The sequence below is a fragment of the Paroedura picta genome, chromosome 15 (assembly GCF_049243985.1).
Source record: "Paroedura picta isolate Pp20150507F chromosome 15, Ppicta_v3.0, whole genome shotgun sequence".
NCBI lineage: Eukaryota > Metazoa > Chordata > Lepidosauria > Squamata > Gekkonidae > Paroedura > Paroedura picta.
In genome coordinates this window covers 26999947-27024404 of record NC_135383.1, presented here as the reverse complement: position 1 = coordinate 27024404, position 24458 = coordinate 26999947, and the positions used below count along the sequence as shown (strand labels likewise).

Genomic DNA, 24458 nt, shown 5'->3' with positions numbered 1-24458 from the left:
GAGTCAAAATCTTCAAGAGATCTTAGTCTGACATTCCAGCTCCTACATCAAATCTTGCTGCATCCATAACATTCTGGCAGGACAAAAATCTTCCTCAGACTAAATGAACACTATCACATCTGTGGAAATCCATTTAGTCTGATGAAGAGTGCATGCACATGGAAGCTCACGCCTTGCAAAAATCTTTGTTGGTCTTAAAGGTGCCATTGGACTCTATTTTTGTTGTGCTACCCACTTGAATCTATCATTCTGGCAGGCCAGCCTAATCTTATCTGTCCCCTCCCACTTATTTTTTGGGGGGTACACCTTCCCGTTTTGGTTGAGTCTTGACTGTGACGATTCCGCATGGGCGGAAAAGGCCGGAAGGACGCACATAGAATCCTAGAATCATAGAGTTGGAAGGGGCCACACAGGCCATCTAGTCCAACCCCCTGCTCAATGCAGGATTAGCCCTAAGCATCCTAAAGCATCCAAGAAAAGTGTGTATCCAACCTTTGCTTGAAGACTTCCAGTGAGGGGGAGCTCACCACCTCCTTAGGCAGCCTATTCCACTGCTGAACTACTCTGACTGTGAATTTTTTTTCCTGATATCTAGCCTATATCGTTGTACTTGAAGTTTAAACCCATTACTGCGCATCCTTTCCTCTGCAGCCAACGGAAAGAGCATCCTGCCCTCCTCCAAGTGACAACCTTTCAAATAAAAGGGAAGGAGGGCAAATACATAGGGAAGGAGGGCAAATCCCTGCTTCCATATGACATTGCCACTGGGCCTGGTACACTTTGGGGCAAGGTTGTCCTGCTTTAAGGGAACGCAGGTATTTTCTGCATTCCCTTTAGTGCTCTGGGAGTCCACAGAGCCCAGCCCAGCAGAGGCCCATGTGGACAGGAAGAGCTGGGCCTTCAAGGCCTTCAAGGGCCGGCTCCTCCCCGTCCTACGGAGGCCTGGAGTTGATAAAAAATGCCCCACTTGGCTCCACAGTGTCTTGCGGTGGCAATTGGGGCATTTTAGATTTTTTCCCATCTTCCTGCAACCTCCTCCCCCCCCCCCCGCCGCCCCCCAGTGGCAGAACCTTCCGTCCGGGGGGATACAGAAATTTGGGGCGAACAGAATCACCCTAGGAATGTGACACGGCCAATTCACAGATGCAAAGTGCTTTTGCATAGCTTATCAGTAAAACAATGTGTGAATAAACTTTGTAAAAATTAAATGGCCATGTGTTGTCATGGCCATTTAATACTGAGAAAAAAGAAAATCTGCATATGCATTTATTGTTTGATTTTTACCCCGCCATTCCCCCAGTGGGATTGCTGCTCTTTCTTTTGATTACCTATTCCAAGCTTGGGACTTCTGCAATGCAAACAGCTCTTCCAGAGCTTCCAGAAGGCTTGCTGTGTGCCCTTGGATCAGTCACGCACTATCCTCCTGACCTACCTCACAGGGCTGTCAGGAAGATAAAACAGAAAAGGGGGGAATGTAAGCCACTTTGACTGGGGGGGATAAACGAAATAAGTGAGTAAATAGTGCTGGTGTTGCTTGACAGAGCAATGCTAAACAGAGAGACATTCATCAAAGCCTTGGAAGAGTTTCACTTCACGTAGAATGGCGCAATTTTGTGCAGGCTGACTGGAAGTTATTTTTGGGGATCTGTCTCAGTGCTCTGGCCTTTCCTTGGTGGGACGGGATCAAATCCCACAACCTCCCTTCTCAAAAGACTGGGTTGCTACAGGCTCTCCCCCCCCCCCCAGCATGTAGGGAACAGGGATGTCACCAGCAGAGATAGCTTCCCTGCTTGTCTCCAGAGATCTGCGTGAACTTAAATAGCCTATTGTGTCAGGCCTCCTTAAGAGACAATGTTGTTAAGACAGAGGGATCCTATTAGCTGGCTGCAGTCTCGCACATCCAAAGATAACCTTTGTTGACTGTCTTTTTGATGGCACCAGGGCTTAGGCGGAGAGCTGGCTATCAGAAGGTCTTGCACAGTGGAATTGCCATTGTGTTGATGACTGCGTAGGATACAGACAAGAGCTTTCCAATCTGTTGCACGTACAGGGAGCCTCCCCCCCATAACACTTAGAGAGATGATTGGTTGGAATCAGGAGCACACCGACTGTCTTTTTGTGGCAGTTTTTAGCAAGTCTCTCTATTGTTTTAGTGTATTACTGGTTATTAAATGTTTGTACACCACCCTGAGATGGCTGTGCCAAGTTATAAATTCAATAAATCCAATCCCCCCTTTCTTCCTCCCCCCTTTGATTTTCCTTTTCTTCTGTATTTCTTGTCAGGGCTTCAGGAGCTGCATGAAAAGCTTTAAATTCAACAGGGGATTTTTTTTATCTACCTATGCATCTCCATGATGGAAAAGCCTCACCTGTTGAATTTGTTATTGCAGGAACAAAGCGGGGAACGATCACTGGGAAGGGGAAAGGCATGCAGTTCAAATTCAGGCTTCCCGTGCAGTCTGCCATCCAAAGCTGCCGTTCCTACCAGGGCTACTGATCTCTGTGCTCTGGAGATCGGAGGTAATTCCAGGAGAACTAGGCCTCACCTGGAGCCTGGTAACCCTAGAATCAGCTTGGATGCATACCTGCTGATGCCCATCATGACTTGGCAGAAAACTGATGTCCAACCTTTGTCCCATCTGCTTCCTTCAGAAATGGCAGGAATTTATTTATTTTATTATTTATTTTATTTTTCAATTTATTTCCTGCCACTCCCTAAGCGGCTCGTGGCGGGTCACAATGTCTTAAAACCCCATTAAAACCCCATTAAATACATCACAATATAGCGGAAACAGAAAATCCCCTTCCTACCCCCATTGCTAAGGGGGGGCGGAGAAGAAGGAGGTCAACGATGTTCAAGAAGCCCGGGGGGGGGGGGGGGAGCAGTAGATGTACCTCGCACACCCCAGCCTTAACCATGGGCCTGGCGGAAGAGCTCCGTTTTGCAAGCTCTGCAGAACACTGAAAGATCCCGCAGTGCCCGCAGCTCTCCCGGGAGCTCATACCACCAGGTCGGGGCCAAGACCGAAAAGGCCCTGGCCCTGATTGAGGCTAGGCGCGCTTCCCTAGGGCCGGGAATGACCAATAGATTCTCACCTGCAGAGCCCTATGGGGGGCATAGGGCAATAGGCGGTCCCTCAGGTATGTGGGTCCCAACTCGCATAAAGCCTTGAAGGTTAAAACCAGAACCTTGAACCAGATCCGGGCAGCAATCGGCAGCCAATGCAGTTGCCTCAGTACAGGCTGGATATGGGCCCTCCAAGATGTACCAGTGAGGACCTGAGCAGCTGCATTTTGCACTAGCTGAAGTTTCCAGATCAAGGACAAGGGAAGGCGAGTTACAGAAATCTATTCTGGAGGTGACCGTCACATGGAACACAATGGCCAAGTGTTCGGGGGACACGTAGGGCGCTAGTAGTCGGGCTTGGCGGAAATGGGAAAACACCTGGCTGGCTATTTTCTTGACCTGTGCCTGTGTAGTCAGGGAGGCATCAATGGTCACACCCAAATTCCTGGTCTGGGACGCAATGGTAAGTTGTGCCCCTGCCAGGGTGGGTAAGCGCGCTTCCTAGTCCCGCCCCCTACTTCCCAGCCACAGGAGGGGTTGAGTTTCAGGCAACTGCTCGAACCATTCAGTCTCTGCTTCCAAACATCTGGCGAATGGTTCCGGGGGAGAGTCCGGGCAGCCGTCCATAAGGAGATAGAGCTGGGTGTCATCAGTGTACTGATGGCAGCCCAACCCGAAACTCTGCACCAGCTGGGCCAGAGGGCGCATGAAGAGGTTGAATAATGTGGGAGAAAGAACTGCACCTTGTGGGACCCCCCTATAGGGGCGCAAGAACTCATCCCCCACTGCTACCCTCTGGGTCCGGTTCTGGAGGAAGGAGCGTATCCAGCGCAAGGCTGTGCCCCATATCCCCATGCTGGCGAGGCAGTGGACCAATAACTCATGGTCCATGATGCCAAAGGCAGCCAACAGATCTAAGGGGACCAGCACGGCTGACCTGCCTCTATCCAGCTGGCAATGGAGATCATCCAGCAGGGTGACCAACACCGTCTCCACCCCGTGGAGGACGGAAGCCAGACTGATATGGGTCGAGTGCCGAAGATTTTCCAAGAATGCCAGGAGCTGGTCTGCCACCGCCCTTTCCACCACCTTTCCCAGGAACACTAAGTGTGACACCGGGCGGTAGTTGGCCGGTCTCGTGGATCCAACGTTGGATTTTGCCCCAAAGACCCCTGTGACAGAAGAAGACCATGTTTATGTGCACATCCTCTCTGTGCTTGGGCAAGAGAAAGGAGGCAGGATTTTGGGAGGGTGACTGGAGGTTGTCGTCTCCATGACCATAATGGCTTAAAACTACATGAAGACCAATATTGGCTAAATACCAGGAAAAGGAACTTACAATCAGAGTAGTTCAGCCATGGAATGGGCTGCCTGCGGAGGTGGGGAGCTCCCCCTCACTGGTGGTCTTCAAGCAGCAGCTGGACAGACACTTATCCTGGATGCTTAAGTCTGACCCTGCACGGAGCAGGGGGTGGGACAAGGTGGCCTGGATGGCCCCTTCCCCCTCTAGGATTCTAGGAGTCTATAAGTCACCTCTTTATATCCTCTGCTCTGCTGCATCCACAGAGGAATCTGAGGAGGGATTTGTCTGCAGAGTGCACTTAGATCCTCTAATGCCGTGGTCCCCAACCCTCAGGCACAAGATAAGCATCTAAGATGATACTCTGAAATTGCCTCGTAAAATCTGGGGGGGAATCCAGTTCCCCTGGACACTTTTGACCCTTCCTCTGCCTTCAAAAGTCTTGGGGTGCTAGATGGAAGACTGGTGATACTAGAACCAAAAAGATCCAAAGCTAACAACAAAACAGATGAGGAGAGAGAGGGACATGCAATGTGCTAGATGCTATTGAAGGGCAGTCCAAGACTAAGAGGCTACTGAGGTAGAGTTGCCAACTCCGTCTTGGGACATTTCTAGAGATTTGGGGACAGGGCCTGGAGCAGGACATAAGATTCCCCTGGATTTTCTGGCAGGGAAAACTGTGGGTCCCTAGATATCCACGGACTACCATTACCATGAGTCCCCGCCATCATGGTCATTGTAGTCTATGGACATCTGGAGAGCCACAATTTGGAAAGCCACATAGAATCATAGAATCACAGAGCTGGAAGAGGCCATACAGGCCATCTAGTCCAACCCCCTGCTCTACGCAGGATCAGCCCTAAGCATCCTAAAGCATCCAAGAAAAGTGTGCATCCAACCTTTGCTTGAAGACTGCCAGTGAGGGGGAGCTCACCACCTCCTTAGGCAGCCTATTCCACTGCTGAACTACTCTGACTGTGTAGTTCAGCAGTGGAATAGAGTTCATACTCCTAGGCTGCCATGTCATTGAGGGGAGTTAATCTCTTGCCACTTGGACATCCATTGTAATTCTGGAAAATCTCCAGGCCCCGCTAGGAGGGAAAGATGAAGGGCTGGAGCTTTAAAATTCCTGAGGTCTGGGTTGCTCTGGGGACAGAGAAGCCGTGCGATACCAGCAATGAAGTCCAGGGTCGCTACATACCCAGGCATGGCAAACCACCTTGAACATGTCTTAGAGATGCCAGCCCCCAGGGGGTCCGGGGGGTCCCCTGGAATTCCAGCTCCTCTCCAGACTACAGAGTTCAGTTCCTACGGAGAAAGTGGATGCTTTGGTGGTGGGACTCTAGGGCATTGTGCCCCACTGAGGCCCTACTTCCTCATCTCCTGATGATGCTTGCAGTCCTAACATCTCCCGCCTTGAAAATCTTCCGAGGTCACCATAAATCAGCTGTTACTTCATGGCCCTGTCTGCCACCGCCAATGGCAATATTTAGCATTTATATAGCTCTTTCAGCATTCAGATTGCTGCATAATTGCTTTGCTTACATTACAGTGTAGTAAGCTTTACTACAGCCCTGTAGGGTAGGCCACCATTATCCTCACAATGTGTGAATAGGAAGTCTGAAAAGAGAGAGGTTTACTGAGTGAATTCGTTGAAGTATGCAGCAACACCAAATCTCAAAGGATTATATAGATGTCTTTCTCTTCAGAGTAAGTTGCCTCTGTGCTGGAGCAGTTCCCATGCAGCTGCCTGGCAGCAGGAGAGTTGCATTTTGTAAACAGGGATCACTGCTAATGCGGCATTGCCTTGAGCGTGTCCTGAGTTCAGATCCTCCATTAGTAGACCATACATTGAACATGAGTCAGTAGTGTGACTCGGAGGCTAAAAGGCAAATGGGATTTTGGGCTGTATCTGCTCTGGTTTGGTTCGGCCTCACCTGGAGTCCTGTGTTCATTTTTGGGCACCACAGTTGAAGAGGGATGTAGACAAACTGGAGTGTGTCCAGAGGAGAGCAACAAAGATGGTGAGGGGTTTGGAGACCAAGACAAATGAAGAAAAGTTGGGGGAGCTTGGTCTGTTTAAGCTGGAGAGGAGAAGACTGAGTAGGGATCTGATAACCATCTTCAAGTATTTAGAAGGGTGCCATATAGAGGATGGAGCAGAGTTGTTCTCTCTTGCCCCAGAGGGATGGACCAGATTAATTCAAAAGAAATTCCGTCTAAATATCAGGAAGAAGTTCCTGACAGTTAGAGTGATTTCTCAGTGGAACAGGCTTCCTCAGGAGGTGGTGGGTTCTCCATCTTTGGAAATTTGTAAACAGAGGCTGGAGAGCCATCTGATGGAGAGGCTGATTCTGTGAAGGTTCAAGGAGGTGGCAGGTTAGAGTGGATGAGCAATAGGGATGTGAGTGTCCTGCATAGTGCAGGGGGTTGGACTAGATGACCCATGAGGTCCCTTCCAACTCTATGATTCTACAATTCTAATCTGCCACATAGCTTGTTGTAACATGTGGGGGGAGTGGATATTACCCTGTGTAGCCCACCTTACTGGATTGTTATGCGGATTAAAGATGATAAAGCATATGTACTTTGCTCTGTGGAAGACTAGGATGGGAAGCATCTGTGGTCTTAATTTCTTGCATATGTGTAGAATCATAGAAACATACAATATAAAGGGTCTTGTGGCACTGGGATTCCCGTCAAGGCTATGATACAGCAGATACAGACCTGTGATAAGGTTCCCAACAGCTTGGAGGGAAAATGCTTTAATAGAGGTTTGATGGGATATTATTAACGGCTTAATTGGATATTATTAAGTTTCCTTCCATGCCATGAAAAGGGGTGACCAAACTGTGGCTCTCAATATATCCATAGACTACAATCCCCATGCTTGCAGGGGCTCATGGTAATTGTAGTCCATGGACATCTGGAAAGCCACAGTTCGGCCACCCCTGCTTTACATGATGCCTGATGCTATCTGGAGCCAGCTGCATGTTAAACCATTTTTAGGGTCTGGGTGGATGGGTTCAAGCAACGGGCCAGTGATGCTCTGTTTTCAAGGGGCTTTGGAGGGGGGGCAGTGACCCTGTTGGTGGGCCTCCTGATAGCACCTGGGTTTTGACCACTGCCTTGGAATGGATGGGCCATTGGCCTGATCTAACATGGCTTCTCTTATATTCTTAAGTAGAGTTGCTCTAATGCAATGGTTAGATTTTCAGACTAGGAATAATAATTCAAACCCAGGTTTGAATGTTCACTCTTCCATAATTCTCAGTGGGTGACTTCAAGCTGTGTTTCTCACGGCATTATCACGAAGATAATATGGAGGAGGAACAGCCACTTACGTTACCCTGAGCCTATTGGAAGAAGATTGGATAACACTGTGGCAGACACACAATCTTATCATTGATATACGAAATTGCTGCATCCAGGACCATTGTTCTGTCTCCCCCTGTGGTTTACTCTGGCTGGGGGTGGCTCCACAGTATCTTAGGCGAAGGTCTTTTGCAGCTGTGCTGCCCTCTTAGGAACCCCAGAAGATGTAGTTTTGTGAAGGCTCCCAGAACTGCCAGTGCCCTTGCAAAACTACACTTCCCAGAGGATTATTGGGAAGCAGCTATCTGTAGGTAAATGGTGAGTAGTTTGTTATACAGATGCCCCATGCATCTGTTTAAAAAAAGGGATGCTGGTTTTTATTTTTGCGATTTCCCGCATGAATGCAGGAATACACTGGCCCTGATTTGGAGAGCCCAGGCATTTTCCACCACCACCAGGGCTCATCAGATCCCAGGTGCTCAGGAGGACTGGCCCTGGCCGCTAGTTGGATGGGAGACCACCATGATTGTGGCGCAGGCAGAGGCCACCTGCCCTGAATGTCTCTTGGCTTGACAACCCTGCAGAGTGCCATGAATCAGCTGTGACTTGACAGCACTTTCCAGCAACATTGCCAGGAGAGCCAGCTTGGTGCTGTGGTTATGAGAGGCCGCCTCTAATCTGGTGAGCCAGGTTTGCGTCCCCAGTCCTCCACATGCAGCCAGCTGGGTGACCCTGGGCCAGTCACCGTCTTGTTAAAGATAATCTCACAGAGCTTCCAGAGCTCTCTCAGCCCCAGGTACCTCACAGGGTGTCTGTTATGGGGGAAGGGAAAATTGCTTGTGAGACACTTTGAGATTTCTTTGGATAGTGAAAAGCGGGGTATAAAAAACAACTTTTCTTGTGATAGCCATATTGAGTAAAGCATTTCAAAAATTAATGCAATTCAAAATTTGTGAAAGGTATTTGGTTGCCTTTGATATTCCAAATAATGCTTTTAGCACGTTTATCTATTTTAGCAGTTTTTACAATCTTTATAACTTTAGTTTTGCCTGCAAGGAGAGCCAGCCATACCAGCCCACATTTTGGGGGTGCTTCCACAGGCCATTATGCTCAGAATTACCATTATTTGCAGGGCTCCCAGGACTTTCCTGTTTAAATCTGCAAAAAGGAAAGCATTTCAGCCCATTGAGACCCAGAAATGTTGGGTGGCTGTGGGCGGAGCTTCCATGTGGAAGCTCCACCCACAGCTAATCCTTTGATGGGTGGAGTTAATTCCCCCTCTAATATGGCAGAGCTAGCTATATTTTTTCTCCTCCTCTTTCAGCCCTTTAGCTGCGGTCCTTTCAGCACCCCAGCTTATCAGTGAAGGAGAAACACTGGGGTCCTGTCCTGCGGCAAGGGCCGGGGTCTAGCCAGAGATTGTTGTCACCATGGCACTGCTGTGGCAACACAGCAAAGGGAAAGGGGGGATTGAGGAAGCAGCAGCATCTGTGAACATCACAGGGATGGGGCATCCAGATGCCATCCCCACCTGCTCCCTCTTGAGGCAGTGTAGTTTCCAGAGTGAGGGCCGACAAGACGGGCGCTTTGAGTTGAGGAATCCCCGGAGACTTCATGGTGGTGTTTGGGAAGGGTGTAGCTTGAAGAAGCAAAGGACCTCATTGGGAGTCTGAGGCCAGTGACAGTTCATCTCCAGACCACATGGAATGGTTTCCTTAGAGAAAACGGATGCTTTGGAGGGTGGACTTGAAGGCCCCGTCCTCCACTGAGGTGGTCCCTGTCCTCCCCAGGCCCCACCGTCAAATTTCCAGGACTTTCCTGGAAGATTCATGGGCCTTCTGGTGGGGGGGGGTCTGGAAATGGGACATAAATCTTCTCGCCCTGGGAAATGGAAGATGCAGCCACCAACTCATAGAATCATAGAATCATAGAGTTGGAAGGGGCCATACATCCTTCCTCCCTTTTTTGAAGATCGGAATAACGCTTGCTCTCTTCTACTGGGAGCCAGTGCAGCTGCCTGAGAACAGGCCAGATATGGGCCCTCCAGAGTGTTCTAGTGAAGACCTGTGTTCATAGAATCATAGAACCATAGAGTTGGAAGGGGCCATACAGGCCATCTAGTCCAACCCCCTGCTCAACGCAGGATCAGCCCTAAGCATCCTAAAGCATCCAAGAAAAGTGTGTATCCAACCTTTGCTTGAAGACTGCCAGTGAGGGGGAGCTCACCACCTCCTTAGGCAGCCTATTCCACTGCTGAACTACTCTGACTGTGAAATTTTTTTTCCTGATATCTAGCCTATATCGTTGTACCTGAAGTTTAAACCCATTACTGCGTGTCCTCTCCTCTGCAGCCAACAGAAACAGCATCCTGCCCTCCTCCAAGTGACAACCTTTCAAATACTTAAAGAGGGCTATCATGTCCCCTCTCAACCTCCTTTTCTCCAGGCTAAACATTCCCAAGTCCCTCAACCTATCTTCATAGGGCTTGGTCCCTTGGCCCCAGATCATCTTTGTCGCTCTCCTCTGTACCCTTTCAATTTTATCTACGTCCTTCTTGAAATGAGGCCTCTAGAACTGCACACAGTACTCCAGGTGTGGTCTGACCAGTGCCGTATACAATGGGACTATGACATCTTGTGATTTTGATGTGATGCCTCTGTTGATACAGCCCAAAATGGCATTTGCCTTTTTTACCGCTGCATCACACTGCCTGCTCATGTTTAGTTTACAATCCACAAGTACCCCAAGGTCTCGTTCACACACAGTGCTACCTAGAAGCGTATCCCCCATCCAGTAGGCATGCTTTTCATTTTTCTGACCCAGATGCAGAACTTTACACTTATCTTTATTAAATTGCATCTTGTTCTCAGTTGCCCATTTTTCCATTGTGTTCAGATCTCGTTGAACTCTGTCTCTATCTTCCGGAGTATTTGCCAGTCCTCCCAATTTGGTGTCATCTGCAAACTTGATGAGTAGTCCCTCCACCCCCTCATCTAGATCATTAATAAATATGTTAAAAAGTACCGGGCCGAGCACCGAGCCCTGAGGTACCCCGCTACTCACCTCTCTCCAGTCTGATGAAACACCATTGACAACAACTCTTTGAGTGCGGTTCTCTAACCAATTCCCTATCCACCTAACTATCTGAAAATCCAGATTGCAGTCCTTCAACTTATCCATCAGAACATCATGGGGAACCTTGTCAAAAGCTTTACTAAAATCCAAGTAAATGACATCAACCGAATTTCCTCGATCCAGCAAACCTGTTACTTGGTCAAAAAAGGAAACTAGGTTGGTCTGGCAGGACCTGTTGGAGACAAATCCATGCTGACTTCCTTGGATCACCAAATTATCCACCAGATGTTTGCAGATCACTCCCTTTAATATCTGTTCCATTATCTTCCCCACAACGGAGGTCAGACTCACTGGTCTGTAGTTTCCCGGGTCATCCTTCCTCCCTTTTTTGAAGATCGGAATAACGTTTGCTCTTTTCCAGTCCTCCGGGACATCTCCAGTCCTTAAAGAGGTTCCGAAGATGATGGACAAGGGCTGTGCAAGTTCTCTGGAAAGTTCTTTGAGTACTCTCGGGTGCATTTCATCTGGACCAGGGGATTTGAACTCATCCAGTGCAGCTAAATGCCTCTCGACAACCTCTCTATCCATGTTAACCTGCCACCCAGACACTATCCTTTGGCTACAGCCATCTCTAGATGTGCCTAAACACTTTGACCTGTGGGAAAAAACAGATGTAAAATAGGCACTAAGCCTTTCTGCTTTCTCTGCATCTTTCGTTAGAGTTTGTCCATCCGGACCCAACAGCGGGCCTATTGCCTCCTTTACTTTACGTTTGCTCCTCACGTAACTGAAAAATCTTTTCTTGTTACAGTGGGCTTCCCTGGCCAATCTTAGCTCACTCTCAGCTTTGGCCTTTCTGATGATTGATCTACAGTGCCTAGTAACCTGTAGGTACTCTTCTTTAGAGCTCTGTCCTTCCCTCCATTTCCTGAACATTTTCCTTTTCTTTCTTAGTTCCTCTTGAAGTTCTCTGTTCATCCAAATAGGCTTCTTAGAGCTCCTGCAGTGTTTTCGTATTTCTGGAATAGTCATTGATTGAGCATGCAATAGCTCTTGTTTGAGTAGCGCCCACCCTTCACATGCTCCCTTCCCTTCCAGCATTCTCGTCCATGGTATGACACTCATCATGTCTCTGAGTTTATTAAAGTTTGCCCTACGAAAATCCAACATCCGCATCTGGCTACAAGCTTCCTTGGCTCCCCATCTCAAAAGGAATTCTATGAGGACATGTTCACTTCCCCCTAGGGTCCCCACCTCCTTCACCTCATCCACCAACTCTTCCCTGTTGGTCAGTATTAAGTCCAGTATGGCTGAACCTCTTGTGGGTTCATCTACCATTTGATAAATGAAATTGTCAGCCAGGCAGGTCAGAAACTTGCATGACTGAGGACGCTTCGCAGAGTTTGTTTCCCAGCACACATCTGGGAAATTGAAGTCACCCATGATGACAAGGTCCTGCCGTTTGGATATTTTCTCAAGCTGCTCACAAAGTGCAGCATCCACATCCTCTCGTTGGTCAGGCGGTCGGTAGCAGACACCAACCACCACACTGTTTGTTTTCCCCTTGCTTATTTTCACCCAGATGCTTTCCACTGTAGATATGCTCTGCTTCACTAGAATTTCCTGACAGGTAAGCCCTTTCTTCACATACAGTGCCACTCCTCCACCTCTTCGATCTATTCTGTTTTTTCTGAACAGTTCATATCAGTTCAGTTTTTCTGAACAGTTCATATCCATCCACCATTACAACTCTATGGGATGGGCTTCCCAACAGACTGCCAATTAAAGTTGCCAAATTCCAGGTGGGGCCTAAAGATCTCCTGGAGTCACAGCTGACCCCCAGACAATTGAATCAGAATGCCTTTTGTTGCATATATAACATATTATAATTAGACATTTAAAGGGTTACAGAATTCATGAAATCATGAGTATAATTTAGAGTAGCCTGCAGTATCTTGGCTACCATCACAATAAATGGAGGGTCTATATTACTTAATAATACATTAATCAGATGCTTCTCATCCACACAGAAATAATTAATTTTCTTCAAGTAATTCACTAAAGGATGACGCAGTTGAACAAACCTAAGACATTCAATAAGTATATAGTAAAGTGTGTCAGGAACATCCATACACACAGAATCTCTTAAAAACGGAAATTTGATAGAAATCTACCCAGAATTACATTTGAGGGGAGGATATTTAAATGTGCTAACAGATATGCTCTTCTTAAAGGGTATATGTCCAGAATTTGGAGGTATGCTGGGATAGTCTTAGAATCATAGAGTTGGAAGGGACCTCCAGGATCATCTAGCCCAACCCCCTGCACAATGCAGGAACTACCCACAGTGACCCCAATTTCATGCCCCAGTGATCTCTCCACCAAAAATCTCCAGAATCCAGCCTGGCCTGGCGGAAATTCACCTACCATCCCACAGTGGCAATTAGCAATTAGTCTTATACTATATAGGGATGCCCCAAAATCGAGGTGAACGTACGCTGTTAGTAACAGATCCCAATGTCTTCCAATCCATTATTAGCTTTGCAGTGACTGCTTCCTCTTGGACAATCACTGGTGGAACATCCAGGCCAAGTGTCTGCTGTTTGTAAATGGCTTTGTTAAACCAATTGGGTGAATTAGTAAGCTGTTTGGTCAGGTGTGGGAGGGTCCTTAACCAGCACTCCAGGCTATTGAGATCAGTTCCCCTTTGCAAAATGGCTGCCTTGCTGGGTGGACTGCCCTGAGTCCATCCACAGAATCATCAAGAATCTCCCATCCCAGAATGGGTACCCATGCCGACCACTGTGCTTCATTGGCAATGTTTAATGTCAGCTTCTTTACTGCATTGTGGGGTTGCCAGCTCCAGCCTGGGAAATATCTGGAGATTTTTGGGGTGGGGGTGGAGCCTTAGGAGGTTGGGGTTGGGAAGGGGAGGGGCTTCAGTAGGGTAACGGCATAGAGTCCGCCTTCCAAAGTGGCCATTCCCTCCAGTGGAACTGATCTCTGTCACCTGGCGATCAATAATAGAAAATCTCCAGCCACCAGCTGGAGGTTAGCAACCCAGTTTAATTGCTTTCATAACCATGACTTTGTTCAGATAGGCTGTGGAAGTCAAGGAGATACATGTTGCTAAGATCTCCACCAGCCAGAGAGCTGTTAAATTGTCTTTGTATGCCTCTTGCCTCTTATTTATTTTATATTATATGTGTTTATAATATAACGCCCTCCCTTGCAGCTCAGGGCGGTTTACAGAAAATGTTAGATGAGTAACAGAGTACAGATGAATTTGGTAACTGTGTCAACAATCTTAACGTCATAGTATAACATCAATTTCAGGTAGATGAGACAGGCCCTGTCTAGAATTTCAGCAGTGCAGGTTTGCCTTTGTGCTTGGAACAGCCATGCGCACCACTCTGGTTAGGAAGGGGTCATCGGGCTGGTCCTGCAGTGATCAAAGTAATCTGTGCATGAAGACTTCTTTCTGTTTGAGCGACAGCGGCTACAGGTCCAATCAACATCTGCTCCTTTCTCTTTCAGAATTCAACCAGACAGTCCAGGGTTCTGGAAATATGACAGACAAAACCAGTCAAGATCAGCTGCTGTTTCTCTTTCCAGAGTTCAACCAGCAAAGCCAGGGCGTGGGCCAGATAGATGACCCCTGTGCCGAAACGCCCAGCAAGAAGATGCGTCGGAATCGTTTCAAATGGGGTCCTGCTTCCCAACAGATATTATACCAAGCCTATGAACGGCAGAAGAACCCAAGCAAGGAAGAAAGGGAAGCTTTGGTGGAAGAGTGCAACAGGTAAAGAAAAACCCAAGGCAACCATTTCCTTAGCAAAATGCAGAACTGCCAGGCACTGCTGCCTGATGAACCATCCGCTGGTTGGCAGAAGGCAGGGGCTTTGTTAGTACCCAAAGCCCATTGTGTAAGAATGTTTGGCATGTTCTGTCAGAAGGAAAGAACCTGCTATTCTAAAAACCTGGCATAAGTAAACAACTGAGGAAACCTACCAGGCGGTCAAGCATGCACAGTTTTGGACTGATCCACCAAGCTGATTGCAACCTGGCATCCACGTATTTTGGCCTGCTAGGTTCCCCTGCATCAAACCTCTCTGGTGGAAGGAATTTGGCTTTGAGGGTTTTATAGATGTGCATCACCCTGAATCCATATTCCATTGCCTGGTCCTCAGAGCATCTGTATTCAACTGTGCAACTATTCAACTATAGGCTAGATATCAGGAAAAAGTTTTTCACAGTCAGAGTAGTTCAGCAGTGGAATAGGCTGCCTAAGGAGGTGGTGAGCTCCTCCTCACTGGAAGTCTTCAAGCAAAGGTTGGATACACACTTTTCTTGGATGCTTTAGGATGCTTAGGGCTAGTCCTGCGTTGAGCAGGGGGTTGGACTAGATGGCCTGTATGGCCCCCTCCAACTCTATGATTCTATGATTCTATGTGCAAGGAAAGGGTCTGAAGAGAAACCAGCTGGTTTAATAATGCCCTTGCTATGGTGCAGTTGCATTTATTTATTATTTATTTATATTAATTTTTAAAATAAAAAATATCCCACCTTTGTGTCTTGGTTCAAGGTGGCTTACAACAATAGTTAAAACATTCCCAGCTAAAACAAAAACCTGTAAAATTGTAACCCGAAATCTCTCCCCCCTTTGAAAAATTCTACAATTCTGGCTGCCCCGCTCAGAAAGACGAGAGTCAATGTGGGATAGTAGTTGAAGTATCAGGCCAGGACCTGATTTGAACCTCCACTCTCTCTTGAAAACTTGTTGAGTGACCTTAGGCCTATCAGAAGAAGGGAAGAAGAGTTAGGCTTTATACCCCGCTTTTCCCTACTCAAAGGAGCCATGGTATAGTGGTTAAGAACGGTGGTCTCCAATCTGGAAAGCCAGGTATGATCCCCCACTTCTCTACCTAGGGCTAGTACAGTTCTCTTAGAGCTGTTCTCACAGGGCAGTAGTTCTGTCAGATCTCTCTTAGCCCCACCTATCTTCCAGACTGTCTGCTGTGGGGAGAGGAAGGGAAGGCAATTGTAAGCCACTTTGAGGAAGAAGAAGAGCTGTTTTTCAATACCCCAAAGAGTCCAAAGTGGCTTACGATCACCTTCCCTTCCTCTGCCCACAGCAGACACCCTGTGAGGTTGGTGGGGTTGAGAGAGCCCTGACAGGACTACAGGTAGTGGAAAGCAGCCTATTAAAACCAACTTTTATTCTTCAAAGTTGGATCTAATTCCATGGAGTCCACACTGCACAGCAGCCATTTTCTCTAGTCCTCGGTCATCTGGAGATCAATTGTAGTAGCAGGGAATCTTCAGGGTCCACCTGGAGTTTGGCAGCCCAATGCCAGAATAGGCCTAGTATCCATAATAGTCCCACACGCTTATCACAAGCTCCTTCTTCTCAATCCTTCTCCCCTAGGGCAGAATGTCTCCAACGGGGCGTGTCCCCTTCTAAAGCTCACGGACTGGGTTCAAATCTGGTGACGGAAGTCCGCGTCTATAACTGGTTTGCAAACCGGAGGAAAGAAGAGGCATTTCGCCAGAAGCTGGCCATGGATGCTTACAGTACGGGCCAGCCTCACAGTATGAACCTTTTGCTTTCACACAGTTCGCCCCACCATGCTCCGCCTAGCTCTTCCCCCCCAAGCAAAATGCCAGGTAAGCAGGGGATGGGAGTCCTGTTGTTTGTAACATGGGCATTGGGGTGAGAGGTGTGCTTTTTACAAGAACTGTTGCTGATGTTATTCCGAGGAGAACAACAGATGGAAGGTCAAAGGCAGAGAGGGAGAGCAGTGCTTCATTTTATTGTTTACTTCCTTTTTATTGTAAAAATTAAACAAAAAAAGTTCCTGACAGGGTTGAAATTGGTAAACAAGAATAATGGATGAGCCTCGCTCTAGCTCTCGAAACCTTTCCCCAAAGCAAATGGGAGAGTCTTTCAATGGCTCTGGACCTGTTGTGGATGCCCCTCTGGAATCTGGGAGCAACATTTAGAGACCGGCAAGATTTTGGGAAGTCTACGCTTTCGGGAGTCAAAGCCTCCTTTGTCAGATACACTGATGAAAGGAGCTTTGATTTGTGAATGGCTATCCCCAGAACTAAATGTGTTGTATCCTAAGTTCATTTTATTCTTTTAAAGTGGTAACATATTAATGGGTTGTTAGATATTGGGACGAGTGTTTACCGCCGTGTCTGATCCGTCGTATGGTTTTTATGTAAGAATCTGTTTTATCTGTTTTATGGGGTTTTTACTGGGGGTTTTAAACGGATGACTGTTAAAACCCGCCGCAAGCCTTTGGGCAATAAATCGAACAAATAAAATAAATAAATAAAATAAGGAAGTATTGCATGCATTTCAATTATTCCCAATGTTTCAGGTTTTTTCCGCCACCCCTTGCTTTCAGAATTTAAGAAAATGATATTTGTTTACCATCACCTAAAACAAATAAGAGCCTCTTGTGGCGCAGAAGAGCCTCTTGTGGCGCAGAGTGATAAGGCAGCCGTCTGAAAGCTTTGCCCATAAGGCTGGGAGTTCAAGCCCAGCAGCCGGCTCAAGGTCGACTCAGCCTTCCATCCTTCCGAGGTCGGTAAAATGAGTACCCAGCTTGCTGGGGGGTAAACGGTCATGACTGGGGAAGGCACTGGCAAACCACCCCGTATTGAGTCTGCCATGAAAACGCTAGAGGGCGTCACCCCAAGGGTCAGACATGACTCGGTGCTTGCACAGGGGATACCTTTACCTTTACCTTTACCTAAAACAAAATAATAAAACACCTCCAAGGAAATTGTATTTCAGCAAGGAGGGTCTACAGTTTTTAGGACCTTATCAGACTGCATTTACCAGGGTGCTTAGAGGAAGCCAGGCCAAGGAACATTGTTCAAAACAGGAACTGTGCACCTGAGATGGGGATGTGGGGACGGGTCTGTCTTGATATTTAGCTGGCCATTTATATCCATCCGATGGATTTTGCCCTTGTGCCAAGGACCCTACTGAAACTGTTTCTTATGTTTTTCGTCAGTGTCCTTTTTACCAGATGATTCGTTATAAATGTTTAAACCCTGTTTTAATCCATTTAGCAGAATTTCCCAGTTCTTAAGGTTCTTTTTCTTCTTGATAATGCAGATCAATAAATATCAGAAATTGTAGCAAAGTTCCTTCATGATGCTATATTTATTTGATCTGACAAATATTTTCTTTTATCTCTGAATTCTGTAGCACTTTTGTTGATTATGTATTACTAGTAATCAAGCCCGCTGCAGGGGAATGCAGCGGGCGCTAGGTCCTACCTCAGTCGTCGTCGGCGAGCTGGTCGGCGGCGGCGAGCTTGTTTGTTTGGCAGCGGGCTGATGTGGCGAGAGGCGCTTCGCGCCTCTCGCCGCGTCAGCCCGCCAGGCAGGGAACCCCCGGCAGCCGCATTTCGTGCGACTGCCGGGGGCTCCCTGGGTCGGCGCCCTGATGCGGAGAGAGGCGCTTCGCGCCTCTCGCCGCATCAGGCCAGGAGGAACTGCGAGCCGCGCTGCGCGCGGCTCACAGTTCCTGGAGCTGGGAATTGGGGGCTCCCTGGGTCAGCGGCTTCGCGCCTCTCGCCACGTCAGGCTGGGAGGAACTGCGAATCGGAGGGGCCAATCCTGTCTGTCGTGAGGAAGGGTCCAATCTGGACCCTTCCTCATCACGGACTAATCCCACCTCTACCCCCCTTACCGAATTATATAGTCCATGGCGCCCGTGGCGCCATGGGCAGTTTAAAGATGTTACTGTTCTCTTTCTCTCTTTTTTAATGTCAGTAAATACTGGATGAATTGCAGCTATCAGAGGCTCACTCCGCCAGGAACCTGGGTGTGGTTTTGGATGCTTCCCTATCTATGGAAGCTCAGGTCACCCAAGTAGCATGGCTGGCATTCTACCACTTGCGCCAAGTGAAACTACTAGAACCCTACTTGGCCCCAGAACACAGTGATCCACATGATGGTTACCTCTAGACTAGACTTCTGTAACTCACGCTATGCAGGCCTGCCCTTAACCTTGATCCGGAAACTGGTCCAGAATGCTGCAGCCAAGGTCCTCACAGCAACACCACATAGGTCCCTCATTCGGCCCATCCTGCAACAACTACACTGGCATCCAATTGAATTCCGGATCAGGCTTAAGGTTCTGGAAATCACCTTTAAGGCCATCCGCAGTCTGGGCCCCGTGTACCTAAGGGATCGCCTCTCTGCCTACACCCCTCAAGAGCCTTACGCTCTTCTAGTACAAACTGCCTAGTGATCCCTGGCCCCAGGGAAGCTTGCTTGACCTCAACCAGGTCCAAAGCTTTCTCCATCCTGGCCTCCACCTGGTGGAACAAGCTCCCAGAGAAGATCAGAGCTCTGGCGGAACTTAAACAGTTCCGTAGGGCCTGCAAAAGGGAGCTCTTCCACCAGGCATTTGATTGAGATCGACCTGAATTCAATGACTTCCCATTGGCCCCTGAGCCCCCTCCCATGAAAACCACCAGCAGCATGTTCATCCCATGGGGCCTCAGTATGTTAAAATTGGATGTTCAAACATCATTGGATGTTTGTTCCTTTATGTTACTATTCTCCTGTTATGACTCTTTCACTACTGTTCAATTTATCATGTTATCTGTACTGTTTTATTCCAGTTCCACGTAAACTGCCCTGAACCTCAGGGGAGGGTGGTATACAAACAAACAAACAAATACATAAATACTTGACTTGAAGGAGCCTACGAGGTATATCGCCTTATAGGGAGGTGCAGTTGTCCATTTATATGCAAAAATCAGAATAGAAATTCTAGTGCTGTCTTTAAAAAGATTCTTCTGTCATTGAAATCACCCCAAACCCAGGAACTGTGTTTGTTTTGCATTTTCTTTAACAATCTCACCATAATTTATTGGTCTTAAAGGTGCCACTGGACTGTGTTGCTGGATCAGGCAAAATATCATTATGCACTGACTAAAGGGGGCTTGCTTAGGAAAACCCTGTGAGTTTGACCCAGGTCTACCCAAATCCATGGCTATGAGCTTAGTCTTTGGGTTTAGCTATGGGCAGCCAGCTAGCAGCATCTGGGTCTCCCCAAGACAGTGAGAAAGGGTGGAGAGCATCCTGATTACCTTTTTAACTGTGCTTTTGAGATGCAAAGGAGTTTTTTTGGTATGCAAAAGGTTGCAGGCTCAGGGATCTCTAACTAAAAGATCTCATGACAGTAAGGCTGGCTGGGAAAGGCCTGGCTAGGCTCCTGTGTAGACGGTATTGAACCAGCTGGGCCAAGGGTCTCACTTGGCATAAGGCAGCTTGATACAAGTACAACAATATAGGCTAGATATCAGGAAAAAGTTTTTCACAGTCAGAGTAGTTCAGCAGTGGAATAGGCTGCCTAAGGAGGTGGTGAGCTCCCCCTCACTGGCAGTCTTCAAGCAAAGGTTGGATACACACTTTTCATGGATGCTTTAGGATGCTTTGGGCTGATCCTGCATAGAGCAGGGGGTTGGACTAGATGGCCCGTATGGCCCCTTCCAACTCTATGATTCTGTGATTCTATGATATGAAGGGAATTCAACCATTTATTTCTGCTGTTTGTCCATAACAATTTAGAGATATACTGTTTCTGTACATGGAGGTTTCATGGCAATAAGTTGCTATTTTGTTTTGGGATTAATCTTATTTAACTACGTGTAATACTTTTATAATAACATTTCTAATAATAATATATTTATTATATTTATAACAACAACAACATTAAGGAATGGTGGAACTACAAGGAGCCTCAGCTCAACTCTTACTGGGACCCAGTGGGTTGGATAGACTCGTATCAGTCATAGGAGGGGGGGGGCTAGGGGGCCAATTGGAAGTGATGGTTTGGGTCGACCTCAACTAAATGCCTGGTGGAGGGGCTCCCTTTCGCAGGCCCTGCGGAACTGTTCAGGTTCCGTCAGGGCCCCGATCTCCTCTGGGAGATCTTGGGAGAGGAATGATGAATGGACCGCCTCAGGGATCTGTCCTGGGGCCTGTGTTGTTCAACGCATTTATAAATTATTTGGATGAAGGAATAGAAGGGGGTCCTTATTAAACTTGCAGAATACACTAAAGTGAAAGGGGTGGCAAACACGCTAAAAACAGAATCAGAATACAAGATGGTCTTAACAGGCTAGAAAACTGGGCTAAAATGAATTTCAATAGTGATAAATGTAAAGTTCTTTTTAGGTAGGAAAAATCATATGTATATCCTGTCCATATAGGTAGGAAAAATCATAATCATATCCTGTCCACATAGGATGAGGAAGACTTATCTTAGCAGCAGTACATGTGAAAAGGATCTGGGGGTCTTAGCAGACCAGACACTGAACATGAGTCAACAGTGTGACTCAATGGCTAAAAAGGCAAATGGGAATTGAAGCTGTATTAAAAGAAGTATAGTGTCCAGATCACCTTAGGTAATGTTACCGCTTTACTCTGGTAAGACCTCACTTGGAGTCCTGTGTTCAGTTTTGGGCAACACAACTGAAGAAAGATTTCAAGAAACTGGGGTGTCTCCAGAGGAGGGCTCCGAAGATGGTGAGGGGTTTGGAGACCAAGACATATGAGGAAAGGTTGAGGGAGCTTGGTCCGTTTAGCCTGGAGAGAAGATCACTAAAAGGTGATAGGATCGCCATCTTCAAATACTTGAAAGGCCGCCCTATAGAGAAGGGAGAAGATTTGTTTTCTGTTATCCCAGAGGGTCAGAGCAGAACCAGTGGGTTGAAATTTATTCAAAAGAATTTTCACCTAAACACCCAGAAGAAATTCCTGACAAAGCAGTTCCTCAGTGGAAGTTTTAAGCAGAGGCTAGAGAGCCATCTGGCAGAAGTGCAGATTCTGTAACCTTAGGCAGATTGTGAGGGGGCAGAAGGGACTGTGTCAGGGCTTGGCTCTTGCATAACCAGGGAAATGCTGACTACCACTTTGGGGTTGGGAGGGGAATTTTGTCTAGACCAGACTGGTGAGGGATTCTGTGGGGGGTTTTTTTGGGGGGGAACACCTGGGCAGGGAATTGGGGTCACTGTGGGTGGGCAGCTAATTGCGAGTTTCCTGCATTGTGCAGGGGGTTGGACTAGATGACCCTTGGGGTCCCTATGAGTCTATTTTAGAGTCCAATAGCACCTTTAAGATCAACAAAGTTTTATTCATGGCGTAAGCTTCCATGTGCACACACACTTCTTCAGATGCAGTGTTATGGATGTGTGTCTGGAAGGCACCACTGGACTCTAAATGGGTTCTGCTGCTTCAGAATAACACAGCAACCCACTTGAATCTGTGAGTCTAACATTCTTCCTTCTAGAACAGGGGTAGCCAAACTGTGGCCCTGAAAATGTCCATAGACTACAGTGTCCATGAGCCCCTGCCAGCATGTCGCTCATAGTCATTGGAGTCCATCTGGAAAGCCCCCCTGCCCCTCCTGTCCTTGACTAGAAGGAGGCTTTGTTGTCTGTTTCTGTGCACGGATCTTGGCCTTTCCTTTGGCAATGCTTTGGAAGGGTGGGGATGGCCACCAAAGTGGACCCCTGTATTGAGAGCGAGCTAAATCTAAACTGGAGGCAAGCAGGGAATTAGAAAGGGGCACAATGCTTGAGGAGAGTAGTTCTTCATCTGGGATTGGGGCGGGGGGGGGGTGTCTGTTTTAATTGAGTGGCATGGAGCAGAGTACATTGTTGGGGAAAAAACAATCCCCATTGTTCCTGTACCTGTAATCTACACACCAAAGTCAGCCAACTCTACAAGCAAACAAAAGAAATCAGCTTTCTGACAAGCGCTAGGGTCGCGTGGGGGTCACTGTGGGGTCACTGGCCCTTTCTTTTGGCTCTTGCTGCTGGTTTGTTAAACAATGAAGCATCCTTTTTTCAAAAAAGAATGGGTGGTGGAGGGACCTTCAGTGCATGCAGACGCTTAGGATGAGAGGCTGTACCAGCAGCCAGCCCTCTGGAAAGCAACCCTGTTCAGATTTGTTTTTAACAAGAGCTGTGGTTGCTGCACGTGGAGGGACAGAACAGTCAACTTGGCTAGGTAAAGTCTTCTCGGGGAGTAGGCCTGCCAGCCTCCAGGTAGGGCCACTTTTACAGTTGATCTGGCCATAGAGATCAGTTCGAAACCAAAAAGATTAAGAAATCTAAACATTATTATTGTAAAAATATATTAAATACATATTTTATTGCACAGTGCTAAACAAGGTCAATTAAAATGATACATTAAAATCACTGTAGAAAATATGCAGAAGTGCTTTGAGTGACACATGCACTGCCAAAAAATATGTCCCAGATACCAAAATGACCCCATGCATTTTGATTCAATTGGATTTTCTTCTTCAGTCCAAACTTACATAAATAGAATATCCATATACAAAAAAAACCTTTTTCAGTCAGGAAGATTCAACTGCAATGAGGTGCCAATAAATATCCTGGGTCTGTATTATGAATGTACAGAAATTCACGATCACCAGACTGATTTTTCAAAGACACCGTTCTGTAAACCTCTCCTGGGCTGAAGCCAAATAATCTCTCTGTGACTCTGTGCATATCAAAGGAGTAATATGCAAAGCAGTGATGAAAAATTAGAGCCTCCTACAAAGTGAGAAAGAGCCTCTTGTGGTGCAGAGTGGTAAGGCAGCAGACATGCAGTCTGAAGCTCTGCCCATGAGGTTGGGAGTTTGATCCCAGCAGCCGGCTCCAGGTCGACTCAGCCTTCCATCCTCCGAGATCGGTAAAATGAGCACCCAGCTTGCTGGGGGGTAAACGGTCATGACTGGGGAAGGCACTGGCAAGGCCACCCTGTATTGAGTCTGCCATGAAAATGCTGGAGGGCGTCACCCCAAGGGTCAGACATGACTCGGTGCTTGCACAGGGGATACCTTTACCTTTACCTTTACCTTTACAGAGTGAGATCATCTCATTTCCCGTTGCCTCCTGCAGCAGTTTTCCAGTGCCTTAAGCAGAGAAGGGCTTTTCCTTAAAACATTGTGTTATCCCTCCCTCAGTCCACCTTGTGCTTGTAGACCAGAGATGTGGAGAGAGTTCTAAACTAAGAACTTAAATCCCAGACAAACAGGGGACTGAATCAGAGACACGGCGTCTGGGAATTCTTTTTTTATCCTGATTAGAAAATCTCAGTCCTTTGGGACTCTAGATAGGGAAACCAGTTGGGCAGCTACCTGGTTTGATGTTACTTCTGGATTCCATGAAGCACAGGTGGGCTTGCACCTAGGTTTTTTAACAGGTTCCAGGCTTCCCTACTGGAATGCCTGAAATCCAGATTTACAATGGCTTTGATCCATTTTTGTCTGCCTGCAGCATCAAGTTCATGGAGTAGTTCATCTGCTACATCGGAATCTTTGCTGCTGAGAAAATGTTGATACAGCCTCTTGCTCTGGTCACTCCAGCCTGGAATTTTGAGGAATGCACCTTTTGGCCATAGATATAACAATGAATTGCTGGTCTCTGAAGACAAGATGCTCTTATTCTGAATACAGGAAGATCACTGAAAACAGAGAGTTGCCCGTCCACAAAGACATGGCTAATGTGAGCCTGTCCAGACTAAAGTCCCAGCACCTGGCAATAAGATCTGCACAAAACCTGCAATCACATTTCAATCTAGGGAATGAATGGTTGCAAACATCCGTTCTACCTGATATCCTTAGCCTGATAAACACGAATGAGATACCCA

General features: G+C 47.3%; 1 protein-coding gene across 3 annotated transcripts in view; it reads left to right on the top strand.

The window, feature by feature from the left end:
- The window catches only part of HNF1B (HNF1 homeobox B), a 118280-nt gene that overhangs the window by 26557 nt on the left and 67265 nt on the right, over nt 1–24458 (top strand). For 2 of the 3 annotated variants that reach the window (XM_077311043.1, XM_077311042.1), the window contains exons 3-4: nt 14295–14559; nt 16186–16424. In XM_077311043.1, the coding sequence (XP_077167158.1) occupies nt 14295–14559; nt 16186–16424 (504 nt within the window). The remainder of the gene's footprint in view (nt 1–14294; nt 14560–16185; nt 16425–24458) is intronic. The other variant, XM_077311044.1, reaches the window with a different exon arrangement.